The sequence below is a fragment of the Scophthalmus maximus genome, chromosome 7 (assembly GCF_022379125.1).
Source record: "Scophthalmus maximus strain ysfricsl-2021 chromosome 7, ASM2237912v1, whole genome shotgun sequence".
NCBI classification, from domain to species: domain Eukaryota; kingdom Metazoa; phylum Chordata; class Actinopteri; order Pleuronectiformes; family Scophthalmidae; genus Scophthalmus; species Scophthalmus maximus.
The window spans coordinates 23,339,050-23,357,782 of NC_061521.1; the positions used below are offsets into that span (position 1 = coordinate 23,339,050).

The following is an 18,733-nucleotide window of genomic DNA, read 5'->3' on the forward strand; positions in this document are numbered from 1 at the left end:
TGGAGGTTCTGGTGTTTATTACATCCCAACACGATTTTAAAAAAGATGATGTTTACAATGTTTAAATACTGAAGGAATCTTCACATTTCTAGTGTCATATTCAGAAGGGTCATATTCATTATAATTATGCCTTCACAAATCCACATGTTATACACTGATGGTACGTAGTGAAGCTCTATGGATGGACAAAATATACATTTTCTTAGTTTTTATAAATCATAGCGCTTTTAGCAATGAAAAGTGCTCTATAAATGAAATGTATTAGTATTGTTGGTATCATATTCGAACAGAGAAGGAAAATACACTGCAAATAAAATCAATACAGAATAATTTTTTGTTGTTTTCAAACATATTTAATTCACCTCCGATTCTTTTGAAGTTATTTACCACAAGTGCATCTTGGCTTAGTGTGAAATCACTGTATTGCATTTTAAAATTAATAATGTTTGCTACACCACCAATCTTTTGTGTTAATAATCTTAGTCTTTCGTCCACACTTCAGTAGAATTACAGCCCTGTGACACAATAAGAAGTTTTACATGTGATGAGACAACATCCATATAAACCTCTTACAAGTATTATTATCTTATAATCTTATTTTACAATACACATTCTCAAAACCAACCGTTCTGTGGTTAGTCGAAAAATTGAAATCTGCATAACACATTCCAAAATCTGCAAATTACAGGAAACTGGTAAATCATCTGCTGATTATCTGAATCACAGTGCTTGAGTCAGTCCACCCAGTCCTCCGGTTTGTGCGTGTGTTAGTTACGCTACAGTTTGCTGCTCAGCTGAGTTAGTGCCTGTTCGCCGGTCGTCCGCGGGAACCCGCCGTCGAAGGCGGCGTTCAGCACCTCGTCCAGATTCGTGGCGGTGACGAAGTCGAGCTTGGCCCGGATGTTGGCCGGCAGCTCCTCCAGGTCCTTGTCGTTGCGCTTGGGCAGGATGATGCGCTTCACCCCGGCCCTGTAGGCCGCCAGCACCTTGTCCTTGATCCCGCCCACCTGAGGGAATCGAACGGACCAATCAGGTCGGTCAAAACCTCTGGACTGTGGATTTATCTTTTTTTTGATCGTGCGTGCGGAATGTGAGAACTCACCGGCAGCACCAGGCCCCTCAGGGTGATCTCTCCCGTCATGGCGATGTCTGATCGGACCAATCGGCCGCTGAACAGCGAAGCGAGGCAGGTCACTATGGTAACGCCGGCGGAGGGGCCGTCCTTGGTGACGGCTCCGGCGGGAAAGTGGAGGTGGATGTCCGTCCCGTCTAGAGGATCCGGACCCCCCACCACTGTTCACACACACATGAACATCATTAGAACAGTATATACTGTATATCTACCAATCAATCAATCTTTATTGATATTGCACCTTTCAAAAAAATCTAACTCAAAGCTTTACAGGTGATTGACACAATGTTGGATGATAAAGGTGAATAATAAAGACTCGGATTTAGAGACTAATGCAGAACCTGATCATAAAAAAATAACAATAAAAGCATCAATAAATTAAATTATGAAGCACTGTACAAAAAATATACTAAGGTAGTAAAAGGTCAATAAAGTTGAATGTAGTAAAATAATAAAGATTATGATGATCAACACAAAGTTGCACGCTTTCCTTTTTTTTCTTCTAATTATTATTAATATTTTGCTTATTTTATTTATTTGTGTAATTATCTTTCTATTTAAGAATCTGTTGGAATCAGTGTCTTTGGGGACCTTTCTTTGTTTTATGTTTACATGTTGAATCTATGATTATGATTTTTATGTAAAAAAAATATATATATATATATATATATAGATATATATATAATATATATATATGGTTGTATTCACTTATAGTAAGTCACTTTGGACAAAAGCGTCAGCAAAAAAATAAATAAATTTAATATGAAATACATTTACAAGAAAAAATAAATAAATATATAATCAGTTTTTTCCTGGTTGAGCTGTAAAAGCTTGCGTGCGAGCGAGCGAGCGAGAGAGAGCGAGAGAGAGAGAGAGAGAGAGAGAGAGAGAGAGAGAGAGAGAGAGAGAGAGAGAGAGAGAGAGAGAGAGAGAGAGAGAGAGAGAGAGAGAGAGAGAGAGAGAGAGAGAGAGAGAGAGAGAGAGAGAGAGAGAGAGAGAGAGAACTCACTGTTGGTCAGCTGGTAGGTTTTGGCGTTCGCCCGCAGCCAGCTGATGGCGAGGTGGGCGGACTCCTTCATGACGTCCCCCAGCTGACCGGTCAGGGTGAGCTGACCCTCGCCCTCCATCCGACTCGCCTCCACGAACATGATCTCCCCGCCGAGCGGCGTCCAGGCCAGGCCCAGAGCCACGCCGGGCAGCGTGAACCGCTCGGACACCTTAAAAAACACACACACACACACACACACACACACACACACACACACACACACACACACACACACACACACACACACACACACACACACACACACACACACACACACACACACACACACACACACACACACACACACACCCCTCTGTGAAGTTGTATTTGGTGGAATAATCAGGAGGAGAGAAAAACAAATTCCAGGAGGGTTCATATCCTCCAAGGATTTCAGGAATGAGTGTGAGACATGAGGCCAACATGACCAGGAGAGAAGACGTGACATGAACATGCATGAGGAAGAGAAAAGACAAAGATATGAGAAGAAAACACAGAAAGAAACATTCCTGCAAGCTATCATATTTCACATTTTACAAAATGATAATAATAAAATATAATTAATTTCATTTATAGAGCACTTCTCAAAAGAGCATTGATAACACCTCAAGTGGCTGCTGTGTGTTTCCAGCTGTCAAGGAGCAAAGAGACCTCACAGAAAAATAAAACACTTAAAGCTACAATTTTTTGGCTGCATCTGGTGGTAAATTTGCAAACCGTTTTGTGCAACAACCGTATTCAACACGACGTAGCAGACATGGAGACAGGATGTGGGGTCCACCTCATGTGTAATATTTAACTCAAAACACATCTGGTTCTTTGTAGCAGGTGATTATACATATATGAACACAAAGTTATGGAGAAACTATTCAATTTCTGGGAATTAGTTCTTCTAAATATTACACACTGTAGCTTTAAAGTTGCTGCATAATATGGGTCGTGAATGCAGCTCCACCGTATCTGCCCCGCCCAGCTCCTCCTCCTCCTCCTCCTCCTGCTCCCTCCTCCCTCCTCCCTCCTCCTCCTCCCTCCTCCCTCCTCCCTCCTCCTCCCTCCTCCCTCCTCCTCCCTCCTCCTCCTCACCTCCATCTCAAACAGCGCAGGTCCCAGGATGTCTTTCAGGGCGATGTGGTCGATCACGATGGGCATCTCCGGGGGCGCCGCCTTGTCTGAACACACAGATTTATCATTAGTATTCATAGTATCTGACTCGCGTGTGTGTGTTCATAGTGCCTTTCTAAAACACCGTATAATAATACGACACATAATACGTCTTTGCTTATGGAGCACTTTTCAAAACTAGGATTTCAAAGTGCTTCACAAAGGCAAGAAAATAAAACACTAACCCTACGTCGACACGGTGACGTTATGCAAAGATGCACAGAAATACAAAGAGAAATAGCCTCCCCGCGGAATTATGCAAAATAAACGCACATGAACACACACACACACACACACACAAACACACACATATTCTACAGAGCAGCTGCACATTTCTGTTCAGTTCCACTTCTCGTCTCTTCCTCCTCCATTAAACCACAAACTAAATTAATTTGATCTGATGATTTCATCTGCCGGTTGTTGTTGTTGTTGTTGTTGTTGTTGTTTTTTCCAGTGCATCAAGTGGTTTCTCTCCATCACAACCACCAGAAGAGAGATAATATTCCCCGCTGCAGGCAATATTTTTTTTTAATATCAAAAAGCAGACGAGCCGCCGGGAGCCTCGAGCAGCTGACTGCCTCATTACACAGCTCGTTGGAAAAACATCCGGTCCACTTACGAGAGGACGCTCCAGACGTGAAGTATTATCTCCAAACGATATCGCACAGATTACACACGTGTTAACCAGGCGGAGAAGATCATGTCCATAAATCAACACTCTTTAAACTGCCACAATGAATATTATCCTCCATGGTTCTCATGATGAACTCAGACTCTGCAGAGGGAAAATGTTTTACTCACTAGCACTACCTTGTGGCCAAAAGCTGTAGTTCAGCCTGTTGGCTGTTTACACGACTGTGCTTCAGTGACAGCTCTGTTAGAGGGCGGGGGGGGACAACTTTCACACTGTTATCATCTCGCCATTTGAATACGGGAGATGTTTTAACTTGTCATAGCAGAAAAAAAAGGGAAAAAGGAAAGGTGGTACTTCCAACACGAGCAACGAGACGCCTTCGGGCCGTGATCCTTCATGTTCATAATCATAACTCTGTTCTGCTTCTTCTTCTGACACGACGAGTCCAAGCGTTGGTCGGCCTGAGGCGTCGTGTCGGCAGAGCGGCTTTAAAGTTGGCGTTTATATTATACTGCGTTTTAATTTTACTGTCGGCGCTTTGCTGACATACATCACTGTGACTTTTCACACGGTTAAAACAAATGTTTTCTTTCCTTCAGACTCTGTGATTAAATCATAGACTGTATATAAAAATGTGCATGACGCCTGTATTATCTGGAGTCACCAGCAGAGGGCGACTCCCCTGGTTGTTTCTGTAGAAGTCTGTGAGAAAACGCCTGACACGTACAGTCTCACGTATGAAACTGCAACGCGCTGACAAATGACCCGCCCACGAGTGTTTGTATTTTCAAGGGATGAAATATATGTCGTGTCTGAGGTTCAAAGAAAAAGGAAATTCAACCGCAAAACTACCGGCGACGAGACGCCTTCGGGCCGTGATCCTTCATGTTCATAATCATAACTCTGTTCTGCTTCTTCTTCCGATGCGACGAGTCCAAGCGTTGGTCGGCCTGAGGCGTCGTGTCAGCAGAGCGGCTTTAAAGTTGGCGTTTATATTATACTGCGTTTTAATTTTACTTTCAGCGCTTTGCTGAAATACATCACTGTGACAGTGAGACATTTTGCATGGTTAATATTTTTTTTTTTTTCTTTCCTTCAGACTCTGTGATTAAATCATAGACTGTATATAAAAATGTGCACGACGCCTGTATTATCTGGAGTCGCCAGCAGAGGGCGACTCCACTGGTTGTTTCTGTAGAAGTCTGTGAGAAAACGACTCCACTTCTCACTTGATTTATGACGTCAGTAAACATTTTCCTGAGGATTTTATGGTTCAATCTCTAGCTTCAACGTTCCAGCAGCTAATTTAAAAAAAAAAAAAAACCCTTTCGCAGGAACCCTGGAGAAGGGGTACAAACGCAGAACCTTCCCGCTGGGAGGCGAGCGCGGCTAACCGCCACTCCACCGTGACGCCCCTACGATGATCCAACATTTATCTCACCTCCTCGCTCCGACGGTTTCTCGGGCATCGAGGCCTCGGTCTCGGTGACCCGGCGACCTTCGGCGACCTTCACGGCCACGGCTCGGCAGATCGCCCCGATCTTCCTCTCCAGGGAGCGAACCCCCGCCTCCCGGGTGTACCTGAGGTGACGCGCACATACGACAGAGAGAATGAATGTTTGTGGATGCGAGACGGGGCCTTCTGTTGTTTGGCCGCAGACATTTTTCAGCACCCTTCACTTTTAATTTCATTAATAATAATAATAATAATAATAATACATTTCCTTCGTAGAGCCCTTTTCATTGCTAAAAGCAACATTATGTTGTTGATCGATTTGTAAAGAGACTTAGAAATGACGTTCGGGTTCGGTCATGTGACGTCGGCCACAGTCAATTAATCAGCTATTGGTCAATAGTAAACAAACTTTTATCTGAAATGAATGTCTGACGTAGACAGACTGCAGGTTAGCTAAAGCCCATATTAAAATACTTTTACTGCCGTCTTCTGTGGTGGACGCCAATCAAGTTAACGGCGCTACTATTTTCAAGCTCATGATTTGTTATGTTATTATGTTGTTAGATAAGCAACAGCCATCCGTACTGTGACACCGGACGCCTCCAGACGAAACAAAGACTCGGGCTCGGGTCGGGTTTTGGACACAGTGGCAGAATGTGGACCAGATAAACATTTTAAAGAAATGTATTAATCCCTAATTCATGTGGAAGTTGAGTGTGAGAGTCTCTCCTGCTGTTTCCTGTGATTCACGGTCTGGCTCCTCACACACAGGGAGTCGAGCGGAGCAGCGACATCTTGGCAATAAAACCTTCCAAACGAGTGTTTTTTGTAAAATTCCCTCTGAAGCCAAAAGATTTGACGTCGACGTCTGAATTTTCCAACACCTGAGATCCAGCTCTCCCGCCGCTACGGCCGCCAGTGACAATAACGCGTCGAGAGCGGTTGCTACTTCTCCATAATGTTAAAAATATATGTCGGGATGCCATTTTTTCTTTTTTGCCTCTGATCTCTTGGAGTAAACAGCCCGACTGCGCCATGAGCTCCAGTGACCAACGCGATTTAAGTCGCTCCTCTTCGCGCTTCCGAAATGTCCTCCTCCCAGAAATATTCCTAGAATCCAGACAAAAAGGCTTCCAAGGAGGCACTGTGCCCTGCCAAGAACAAAAGAGTCCGGATCTTTCCACCCTGCATAAATCTCGGTCAGAACAACTTCACTTTTTATTTTTTTATTTGAATTTGAATAAGATGAAGCACCACGTGCAGGTGCTGATACTGGTGCTTGCAGTCGTTACGTTAAACTCAGCTGACAACAAAGACAGAAATTATAAAAGTGTGTATGTGTGCAAAATATAAAAGTGTGTGTGTGTGCAAAATATAAAAGTGTGTGTGTGTGTGCAAAATATAAAAGTGTGTGTGCAAAATATAAAAGTGTGTGTGTGCAAAATATAAAAGTGTGTGTGCAAAATATAAAAGTGTGTGTGCAAAATATAAAAGTGTGTGTGCAAAATATAAAAGTGTGTGCGCAAAATATAAAAGTGTGTGTGCAAAATATAAAAGTGTGTGCGCAAAATATAAAAGCGTGTGTGTGCAAAATATAAAAGTGTGTGTGCAAAATATAAAAGTGTGTGTGCAAAATATAAAAGTGTGTGCGCAAAATATAAAAGTGTGTGTGTGCAAAATATAAAAGTGTGTGTGCAAAATATAAAAGTGTGTGTGCAAAATATAAAGGTGTGTGTGAGCACTTCTACAATCACTCGCCTGCTTATTATACCCTGCGTGGTGTCCTGTGGTATATGCAGCTGTTGAGGTGTTAATCCGTGCTGCTCCAGCTGGTTTGGGATCAAGTGACGTTGAGCGATCTCCACCTTCTCCTCCTGGGTGTAGCCTGAAACGACGGACAGTGGAGAAGACAAAAAAAAAAGAGGAAAAGAATCATCAATCTTATTGCCCACAATGCAACTCAACAGTTCAGTCGGAGAGGTGGGATGAGGAGCAGGCTACAGAAGTCTGGTGACCTCGTCTTCACTCGCACAGCGTTCCAATTTCAAACCAAGCCAATTTCTCGGGCCCCCAACACATCTCCCTGTGGAGCCACTAAAAGATACGACATAACTGGTTTTCCACATTTGCAGCTTGCGGCTTCCATTTTAAATAAAAAGGATGATTTATTGCGGGTAACTTGTGAACAAAAACTACACTGTAAATATCAATATGACAAATTTCACCATTATATATGTTCCTCTTTAGATGTTTCTCATAAATTAATAAATAGATTCATAGGAACTTCATCTGGAAAATTGAGCTACGAATGTTGTATTTCCTCACTTGGAGGAAAGAAAAGGAGGCGGAGCTCCAGCAGCACTCGAGTCGACGCTCGGAGCAGGAGCCGTGTGCAAACTACTGTCAACCCACCTGGTACCTGCAGCAACTCCATCCTGTCCAGCAGCGCCGGGGGAATGGTCGCCGTGGTGTTTGCCGTGGCGATGAAGAGCACTTGGGAGAGGTCAAAGGCCACGTTGAGGTAGTGGTCAGTGAAGCTGTGGTTCTGCTCTGGGTCCAGGACCTTCGAGGGGGGGGAAGGACATATTTACGGTTCATCGCGTTTAATGAAATTTAGGCAAACTGTTTAACAAGGAAACACAAAAACAAATCTGAGGAAGATGCAGTGAATATTCGCAATCCCGGCAAAGTTTACATTTTGAATTAGAGCCCGACCGATATATCGGCAGATATGAGCCTTTCACAGACATATCGGTATCGGCGCTCATGTTTACCAATATGAAATCTTTAATTGTACAGAATAAACAATGCAGGGGAAAAAATTGCACTTATGTTTATATTTTACGTATAGTACATAACGTTTATTTTCTTAATTCAAGTACTATATATTTGATTGTATTTGTGTTTTCTTTCTATTTATAGATATTAAAGTGTGTAATTTTTGTACTTTTCTGGCGGCATCTGGTGGTGAAGTTGCAAACCGCAACCAACTGAGCGACCGACAGGGGACACTTTATGGTGGCGCGCCGCTGATTCCATCGACAACAACAACCGTATTCAACAGGACGTGGCAAACATGGAGACTCACGCGGAGGTCGGGTCCACCTCATGTAACTATATTTAACTCATTCAAAGTTGATGAAAAATCTTCGTGATTACACATATATGAACACATAGATATGGAAAATACATTCAATTTCTGTGAATAAGTTCTTCTAAATATTACACACTGTAGCTTTAATGATGAAGTTTATGGTTAGAATAAAATATCAAGCCTCAATTAAATTTCTTTGTGTCAAAGGTTTGATATTGACATCTTGGGAATACTAAAATACTCCCTAATATCAATATCGGACTTCAAAAATCCATATCGGTCAGCCTGTAGTTTTTTAATAACAGAATTAACTCTATCGTGCAGGGAAGACGTCTGACTCCAGAAGTGAAAGGCCCAGACTGACCTCCAGCAGAGCGGCCGCCGGGTCTCCTTGCAGGCTCTTTCCCAGTTTGTCCACCTCGTCCAGGAGGAAGACGGGATTGTTCACGCCCGCCGTCTTCAGACCGTTGATGATGCGGCCCGGCATGCTCCCCACATACGTACGCCTGGACACACGGGGCAGCAATTTTCAACTGCTGTGGAAATGTTTCCCACTAAATTGCAAACACACTGAAGACTCACAAAAGTGCAGAACTTTGATCAACAGATAACTGATTAAACATTTGGAGTGCGGCTGGTTTTGTCTCGGCTTACTGTAACATCCCTTACCAGCAGCTGAGAACATGTCTGACATGTGCAATGCGTAAAAAAGGCTAATAACCTGTGTTAAGTGTTAATTATTTGAAGAAATGAAATATGTCGTCTCTGAGGTTCAAAGAAAAAAAATAATTGACCACCGCAAAACTACCGTAGGCGTTTTTCCTTTCTGGGGGAGAATTGTTTTTTTTCCCAGCAAATTGTAAAAGAACTTTCCTCTTTATCTCTTGGCCCCCCTGCCGTCAGTTCTGTATGTCAGACACATGTTTCTCATCGGACCCAGGGAACTGTCCATTCCTCCTGTCCAAATGCCAGGATCAGCCCGGAAAACAGGTCCTGGCATTTTTAAAAGTGTGAGAACAAGAAGGGCAACTGTCCGGAGAAGAAGAAGAAGAAGAAGAAGAAGAAGAAGAAGAAGAAGAAGAAGAAGAAGAAGAAGAAGAAGAAGAAGAAGAAGAAGAAGAAGTAGAAGTAGAAGTAGAAGTAGAAGAAGAAGAAGAAGTAGAAGTAGAAGTAGAAGTAGAAGAAGAAGAAGAAGTAGAAGTAGAAGTAGAAGAAGAAGAAGAAGAAGAAGTAGAAGTAGAAGAAGAAGAAGAAGAAGAAGAAGGTTCCCCTCCAGCGTAAGTTTTGCAGCCTTTTCCGCCTCGTGCATGCTTCCATACGTATCGCATATTGACCAGTAGGCGCCTGACGCATGAAACTGCAACTCGCCGACAAATGGCGGCGAGCAAAGTGTTTGTAATTTCAAGGGATGAAATAAATGTCGCTTCTGAGGTTCAAAGAAACAGGTAATTCAACCGCAAAACTACCGGAGACGTTTTTTTCTCACAGGAAGATTTTTTTTCTTGTAAAATCAAGAACTTTCACCTTTATCTCTCGACACGGTCTGTCAGACACATGTTTCCCATCGGAGGGAACTGACCCACACACTCCAATAGGCCCCTCGTCAATTGGACGTACAGTTAAACCGCAGGAGAGCGTCTGTGTACAAAAGTTCAGCCCTTCCTGACGTGTTTTGGTCAGACCGATCAGAGGTCAGCCGGAGAACTCCACTCATTTGTGTGTGCGTGCGTGCGTGTGTCAAGTTCGATAACTTCCCCCTCTTATCAATAACATCCACTGCTGCGGACCCTCCAGGTGAGTCACTCATCTCAAGAGCCTACCTGTGCCCTCGGATGTCCGACTGGTCACAGACGCCTCCCAGGGCGATGCGGTGGAACTCTCTGCCCAGAGTCCTGGCGATGGAGCGGCCCACGCTGGTCTTGCCGACCCCCGGTGGCCCCACGAAGCAAAGAATGGGGCCCTGAAAAGACAAAGCAAGCGGACAAACGCGTGCAACGTTATGGTCAATTTGTCTTCATATATATATATATATACGCGTATTTGATGGCACCGCAATGTCGGTGAGAGGCACCTTGAGCGAAGCCTTGAGCTGCCTGACTGCCAGGTACTCCAGGACGCGTCTCTTCAGCTTGTCCATGGCATAGTGGTCGTTGTCCAGCAGCGTGCGAGCAGATCGGATGTCCAGGCAGTCTGACGATGAGAAGAAGAGAAGACGGTGGCAACAGGCAGAGGAATGAGGCACAGTAACCTGAGAAGGTAAGAAGGAACTAGCGTGGACAGTAGCGGGCCGCCATTATACTGTGGCTGGCCCCAACCGCATACATATACATTCCGTCTTCGTATGGTACGGTGCTTTCTCTGTCCGGGGCTTAAGATGATCACGGAGGAATTGAAACAGAAATGAGTGATCCGGGAAGTAGGAGCTACGGTCAATGGTCCGCTTGACTGAAATTAATTCCAGCACGAAACCAGAGGGTCTCGGTAGGAATTTAAATGAATGATGTGCCGAGCAGCATGCTACTGATCTTACATGGGAAGTGTTCAACTTGTCAAAATGATCTTCAACACTTTTCAGCATTAAAACAGTTTGGCTGTTGTTCAAAGACCAAGCTTAGAGCGTTTATAAAGAAAATTCAACTCAGTATCTGAAGCATTTGATATGTTTGGCCAATAGACCAGGACCCCTGCCTAAAAGGTCACGGGCTGCATTCACCTTTAGTGTTTTTACTCCATGGCAGCTCCACCATCAGATCCAAGTAGTTCCTGGTGAGGGCATACTCAGGCATGGACTGAGGCATCTTCTTCAATCTGAAAACAGAAGGAAAAAAGGAGAGGAGGCGACAGAATGAGGTTCAAAAAGCTTTTTAAAATGCTGGGTTCTTATAAATGTTCTACCTTCCTCCTCACAGAAAGCATTTGAAATGAAATGTACAGTCATAATGCTTGATAGGCAGGCAGACAGACAGACAGACAGACAGACAGACAGACAGACAAACAGAAGCTCACCTCTTCAGCTCTTTCAGACAAACTCTGAGTGCGGCTTCAGGCATGTTCGCCCCGTGAACCTTCCTCTGCAGGGCGGCGGCGTCATCTCCATCCTCTTCATCCTCCTCATCCAGGTTGAACTGACGGCCTGGGAACACGCCGCCTTTACGCACCGACAACACCTGGTTGGAAAAATGAGAAAGCGATGAGGCACACGCTGTGTATACTGACACACACACACACACACACACACACACACACACACACACACACACACACACACACACACACACACACACACACACACACACACACACACACACACACACACACACACACACACACACACACACAGACAGACAGACAGACAGACAGACAGACAGACAGACAGACAGACAGACAGACAGACAGACAGACAGACAGACACACAGACAGACACACAGACAGACAGAGACACACACACACACACACACACACACACACACACACACACACACACACACACACACACACACACACACACACACACACACACACACACACACACACACACACACACACACACACACACACACACACACACACACACACACACACAGACAGACAGACAGACAGACAGACAGACAGACAGACAGACAGACAGACAGACAGACAGAGACACAGAGACACACACACACACACACACACACACACACACACACGGTTTCACCAAAAATGTGTGTTACCCCCTTCTCATTATCGGGACTCTTCTTCCTGGTCTTCCGCAGTAGATTTAGTCCGTCGATCTGTCTGGTCAACATGGACAGGGCCGTCTTGAAGCGCTCCTCCAAGCTCACCGCGTCCAAGACCTTCACAGCACACGAAAAAAGCACCGGTCGTTTAATTGTACCAACGTATTTTCTTTAGCTGCACCTAGGGGGTACATACACCAAGTGTTCTTTCAACACCTCAGTCTCACCGCATGTTCTGTTTTGTTCCAACAGTCATTTTGACCCGACGGCGGCCTCACCTGTAGTTTCTCCTTGTTTGAGGTGCGAATCATGGAGGCGACCACATCGGGTAAGGTTTCCCTGGGCAGACTGTCCAGCAGACGCCTGGACTTGGCCACCACTGGAAGAGACATGTCCAACATACCTAATAACTACACACACACACACACACCCACACCCACACACACACACACACACACACACTTGATTTACTGACGGGAGGGTGTTGTCGTTACGATCCATCATCAGTTATTATGGCCGCAGTGCCCGTTTCTTCTGTTATTTTGACCAAAATTTGGCGCCTCCAACGTTCATTCAGAGTTTCGGAAGGGTCTCGCCCGGCGCGAGCAAAACCAGCTGCGGCGTAAACTGTGAATGAGACGACGGACGCGAAGCCTATGAGCGCACCTTGGTTAAATGCATTAGCTGAACGAAGAATGTGCTTGGAAGTTTGACAAGCGTCCAGGTGCTGCACAAATGCAACCGCCAACAATGGTGAGCATATTCTACTTTTCTTTTCAAACGAATAGACTTCAATGAAAGCATAAAATGATATATATATATACATAAATATATTCCCTCGTGTGCTCTAGTCTTTGTTTAGCTTCCATCTGTTTTCCGTCTTCATGCTGAGCTCTCTCGCTCTTCTCGGTCAAAAGTTTAACAAGTTAAACAAGATTTGGAGGTGTCGGCTAAGACTACCCAGGGCCTAAGGGTGGGGGGTGGGGGCCAAGGGTGGGGGCCCTGGAATGCCTGGAATTAAAAGGTTTTTTTGTTTGTAATTAGTGTTTTCTAAGTAATTAGTGTCATAGCATAAATTAAAAATTGGCTGAATACATTGGTTGAGAGACTGAACTATGTATTTCAAAAAGACTTGTGGAGGTTCTGTGAGGGACTCCATTGACGTCTTGGTCAGTTTGTCTTCTTATTATGCAGAATAGTAACCATTTTCTCAATGTAGCGGTTTCTTAGCTTTCAGATTCTTTTTTTTTGTTGCTATGTCTAATACGTCGGGGATTACTTAAATAAACATAAAGATAGTGGTATTCTCTTGAGTCCCCCTCGACTACAGGGACTTGTTTCTGAGCACATGTTCTCACTATAGAGGTGTTTTCACATTGGTCTCCTGGAGGAGGGACTTTCTGAGTCACTTCCCTGCAATTTGAGGAAAATGATATTTTCTCAAGCATGATACTCAATACGCAAACCTCATTTTACCAAAGTAAAGCACTCGTGAGGCGTTCAGGGGTTCGGGTCGCGGTGAGAACTTGGTCCAACACCCCTGGATGTGACCGGTGTTAATGTGTCTGTTCACGCTGTCCGGCCGTAGTTGGATGCGTCCGGACGGACGTCAACACCCGGTCTGAACGGGGTCTTTTGAGTTTGCCTGGTTTGTGTTCAGCTGGATAAGGTTAACCAAAATATCTTTGGTGTGTGGACAAAACAAAACATCATGTTGGGGGTTAGGGAACACGGCCGACATTTTTCACCATTTTATGAACCAAGCAACTGATCGATTAAAGGAGAAAAATAATCAACAGATTCATTGATTATGAAAATAATCGTTAGTTGCAGCCCTAATATTCCTACAATAAATTAAAATAAGTACAAAACAACGGTACTGTGAGTGCGGCTCCAGATGTGGATTCCTCACAGGATCAGGTCACCTGTTACCGTTGGCCGAGACCGATTGGCCGAGACCGATCTCTGAACGTTCTTGCTCATCGGTCTGTACCCTTTTGAGTCGTCCTGCTAACAGACGAGCCCTGATCAAAGGATCTCCTGTGATAAACGTGATCTGTGGTTAGTGAAGGACAGCAGGCGGTAAATCTGGAAACATCGGAGGGACATCTGTTTCCCCTTTTTCACACAGAGACAGACAGACACACAGACAGACAGAGACACACACACACACACACACACACACACACACACACACACACACACACACACACACACACACACACACACACACACACACACACACACACACACACACACACACACACACACACACACACACACACACACCTGCACGGCGGTCTGGTAGAACTTCTCGGACAGCTCCCCCAGCTCGCCGTCAGCGGCGGTGACTCCCTGCGTTGCAGGAGTCGTGTACTGCTCCAGTTTGTCCAACTGCTCCACCTGCAAGCAAGAAAGGCCTGTGTTTTGAGTTCAACATCCCCTTTGAAGAGGGAGATATTAATAATTCTTCCTCCAAACCTCACTCCCTCGACACCTTAAGAGACAGTCTGAGAAGGACAGACGCTAGAGAGTCCGTAGGTTTTAGCCTCATTTTGGAAAATGATTCACAAAAGGTGACTGAGGTCAGTGCCACCTGTGTGCTGGCAAAATATAATATTGGTCTGATTTTACACACACACACACACACACACACACACACACACACACACACACACACACACACACACACACACACACACACACACACACACACACACACACTCTTCTTCTCTTTTTGCTTCATTGCAAAATCTGGGAAAGTTTTACTTTTCTCATGTTTTGCATTACAGAAATTAATCTAATTTTATTATTGAGTCAATTATAAGCAGAGGAACAAGACTGTTGTACTTATTTTCAAAGTGAGGACATTTGCACACAACTTCTTAATTTCGGAATCTTATGATTCACATCAAGTTAAGTTTGTTCCATCTATTTTTATTCATTGCCAATGAAGTGCTGTCAGAAGAAAACCTACTGCTAGTAATATCACATATTACGAGAACCGTGGTCTGGTCTATTATTGCAGTAGTAGACTATATGGAGTATTCTTTTCTTTTTTCTTCCAGGAAGGATTTTCAGTGGCTAGAATTTTATTCAAAGAATTCTAGTCGAGCAAAATTGGTTTGCCCCATTGGCAGTTTTTTTCTCTTTTTGCTTGATACACCAAGTCAGACCTAAAAACACAATAAGCGTTACCTCTGCCAGGACGAACGGCCGCTCCTTCAGCAGACTCGACACACTGAAGCGACACAGTCCGGTGATGAGGAGGGTGAAGTGGGGCTTGGGCCAGTTGCTGCCCACCACCTGTACCGCGATCCCCGCTGTGCCGATTCTACAGAGAGAGAGAGAGAGAGAGAGAGAGAGAGAGAAAATCATCGGGAGATACAACGTACTTGAAGATAATCACAGCCATAGACTGTATATATAAAGATGACAGCTCCGCAAAAAGTGAAGCCAAATCATCTGTATCGCCCCCTGGTGGCTGGTTGGGAGCGCATGGGACATGGAACTTAAAAGTCAGGGTGATGTAGAATTGTCCTTCCTATCTACTACTCCTTGACCTCGGTGGAAAACATCATGAGGTCAAGGAAGGGAGTAAAGGAGGACTGATAGGACTTAGGAAAAGGAAAAATGACTATACTACGTCATCACATAACAAAAATTCCACTTCGACCAGGGGCAGCACCGAAATCAATCATTCGTTGCAGACCTACTGTCACCTCGCCCCCGAGAGCAAAGCTCCCCACAGTGAATCTGTCCCATTGAGGTGTAGAAGTAATTACACAAAGTTCAGTAGCACGGCCTTCTTCTGCGACATCTTTCACTGAGATCTCTCTTCTTCTTTCATGTTTTCAAAAACAGCCAGACTGACAGTCTGGTACGAGTGGTCACTGTGGAATCGCTATAATATTAAGTGTGGAGCTGCCACAGTGTCAGTGGGGGCCTCTGTGATTTATATAAGACACACACACACACACACACACACACACACACACACACACACACACATATGAGAACTGCATGTTTAACTAGCAGATCAGGCTTTATAAAACACCAATGTGTTAACAATGTTTTAACATGACGTGCAGAATTGCAGGACTCTATCAAACTGTTATCAACCGTTTTAATGTGATCTGAATCTGATTTACACCAACTCCAACACACACGCACACACACACACAAAATGTGTTTCTGATTAGCCCCCGCAGAGTCACAGACACACGTGATAAGTGAAAAGCCTTTTGGATAATGTGAATGTGAGCATTTTTTGAATGTGATTAAAGCATTAAATGATCACCTCTGTCGCTGACTCTACTTCATAACCAGACTGGCCTGGTAGAGAGAGAGAGACTTGATGAAAGGTTAAAGTCCACTTCTCTGTGAACGTACGTTGGCCCCTTCTCGACTTTAGACTTTTCCAGAACAATCTCTCTCACACACACACACACACACACACACACACACACACACACACACACAAACTATAATATTTGTCAAAACGTGCTGACCTGTGCATAGCATAAAAAAAGCAATAAGTCTAATAATGACATGACATGACATGTAACGCCAGAGGTCCTTTTATAAGCAACGATTAACTACATTTTTTTTAAACAGTGCCATGACAGGCTTGCTATAAGGGAGTGAGGGGGTGTGTGTTATCTTGTGACACCTCGAGGGGTCCTCCTGGTCTGTGCATGCAGCTGCTGTCACACCTCCACAACAACAACAACAACCACAACAACAACAACAACAACAACAACAACAACAACAACAACACCACCACAGTATCAAGTTATGTGACGTTAACGCGCGCGTGTGTGTGTGTGTGTGTGTGTGTGCGTGCGTGTGTGTGTGCGTGTGCGTGTGTGTGCGTTACTTGTGCAGGCCGGGCAGGTCGTCGGTGTCGTGCTCCGGGTCCCGGGTGTTGGGGATCACTCCGATGATCGTGCTCTTGAGCGACGTGCCCCGCAGCAGCCGCTCGCCGACCAGGTGCATGTTCCGCGGGGAGTCCACGCTGAGGCGGACGGTGGAGCCCGGCAGCAGCACGCCCTCGTGGGTGAGCAGCAGCGGCAGGCGGCTCGGGATCTTGATGCCGTCGCCGGAGGCCATCGTACGTCTCTATTCTGAAGCGAACTCCCTGGGGGAAGACACAGACGTGCGACACGCTCAACTGTCCGGCGGCCAAGACGCATGTAAACAACTTACAACTTCCGGGTAGTCATTTTCGAAATAAAGTTGACAGTGGACGAGCCGAACGAATAGTTAATGACAGGAATTAAAATAAAACACGTTTTTAATATACCTTTTTTTGATAATTAAAACGTTGTCGGTGCTGTTTTTCGCCTCTTTATTCTTTATTCGTTGCTCTGAAATGGCATATTTATTCCTTCTTCCTGCTTCCGCTTCCTCTGACTACGGTAAGCGCAGAGGGACAAACTAACGCACAATAAAAACTCAATCGGAGTTTGCAGCCTGCTTGTTGTTGCTCTTCCCCTGATGGAGAGAAACCAAGTTCATTCACTCAGGTTCTCTACTGTAGAACAACCTGGAGATCCTTGTACTATACTCGAGTATATTAAAATGTATAAAAGTTTGTGTTTCACACCTATACAATATATATATAATAGGTGTGTAGATTAAGTTGCTTTGCTTACTGTCCAACAGTTTACAATGTATTAAAAATGAACCCCACCTCGACCAGATACAGTGTTAAAGTACTTCTTCTGAAACATACGTGAAAAATAATCCAATAACATAATTTGACAGAGGGGCAGTCACTTGCATAATGAGTAGTCTTTGAATATATGTGGTACATTTTGCTAATGATACTTTGCGAAATGAAATATGTATATCTTTTTTTTTACTATTCTTTATTGCATTCAGGTGACCTGTTGTACTGCTCAGCAGTTGCTCTTAAATCACCCTGGATTCTCATCAGGGTCAAAGGGTAAACTCCCGTTGCTCCATTGAAGGTCTTTGTCGGGGTGCACCACTTTCTGAGCCCAGCTGTTTCTCATTTACCTTTTGGTTCTTGTGCATAATGATGAAGACTTTGTGTTTTTTCACGTCAAGAGGCGAATTGTTGGCATTTTTTATATTTAACATTAACTACGATTGTTGAAAGAATGTGAAGAAATAGCATTTTTTGCATGTGCTGTGCCGAGAAAGCTTCTGAAGTTAGCACGTCTAGCTCGTCTAGGTGTGGTGGTGTTTGCGGTTGCGTCCTCTGCTTCTGACCATTCTATATAAATCCAGAGATCTTTTTTTTTCTTCAATTATTGAACTGTTGAATATATTAAATATATAGATACAGACTGAAAAGGTAACTAATCTATTATTATATATATATACAGTATATATTGTCATTAAGGTTACCAATTGGGCCAGATATGTTTTTATTTCGTTTGAGATAGAACAGTAATTCATATCATAAATGTTAGACAGATTCTTTTGTTTATCAACACAGAGGTTTTTCATGTTAGTTTTCAATTA

General features: G+C 44.1%; 1 protein-coding gene across 1 annotated transcript; it reads right to left on the reverse strand.

Moving 5' to 3' along the window:
- On the reverse strand, positions 1 to 17,668 carry lonp2 (lon peptidase 2, peroxisomal). The gene is made up of 18 exons (XM_035642135.2): positions 17,544 to 17,668; positions 17,118 to 17,378; positions 15,437 to 15,572; positions 14,528 to 14,641; positions 12,517 to 12,648; positions 12,233 to 12,355; positions 11,529 to 11,689; positions 11,236 to 11,330; positions 10,594 to 10,712; positions 10,343 to 10,482; positions 8,887 to 9,028; positions 7,841 to 7,991; positions 7,187 to 7,313; positions 5,414 to 5,553; positions 3,261 to 3,346; positions 2,142 to 2,349; positions 1,103 to 1,293; positions 1 to 1,007 (listed from the first exon to the last, which is right to left on the reverse strand). Exons 2-18 carry the CDS (start codon positions 17,348 to 17,350, stop codon positions 777 to 779), a joined length of 2,529 nt encoding a protein of 842 aa, XP_035498028.1. The 5' UTR covers positions 17,351 to 17,378; positions 17,544 to 17,668; the 3' UTR covers positions 1 to 776.
- Between the last annotated feature and the right edge of the window lie 1,065 nt (positions 17,669 to 18,733).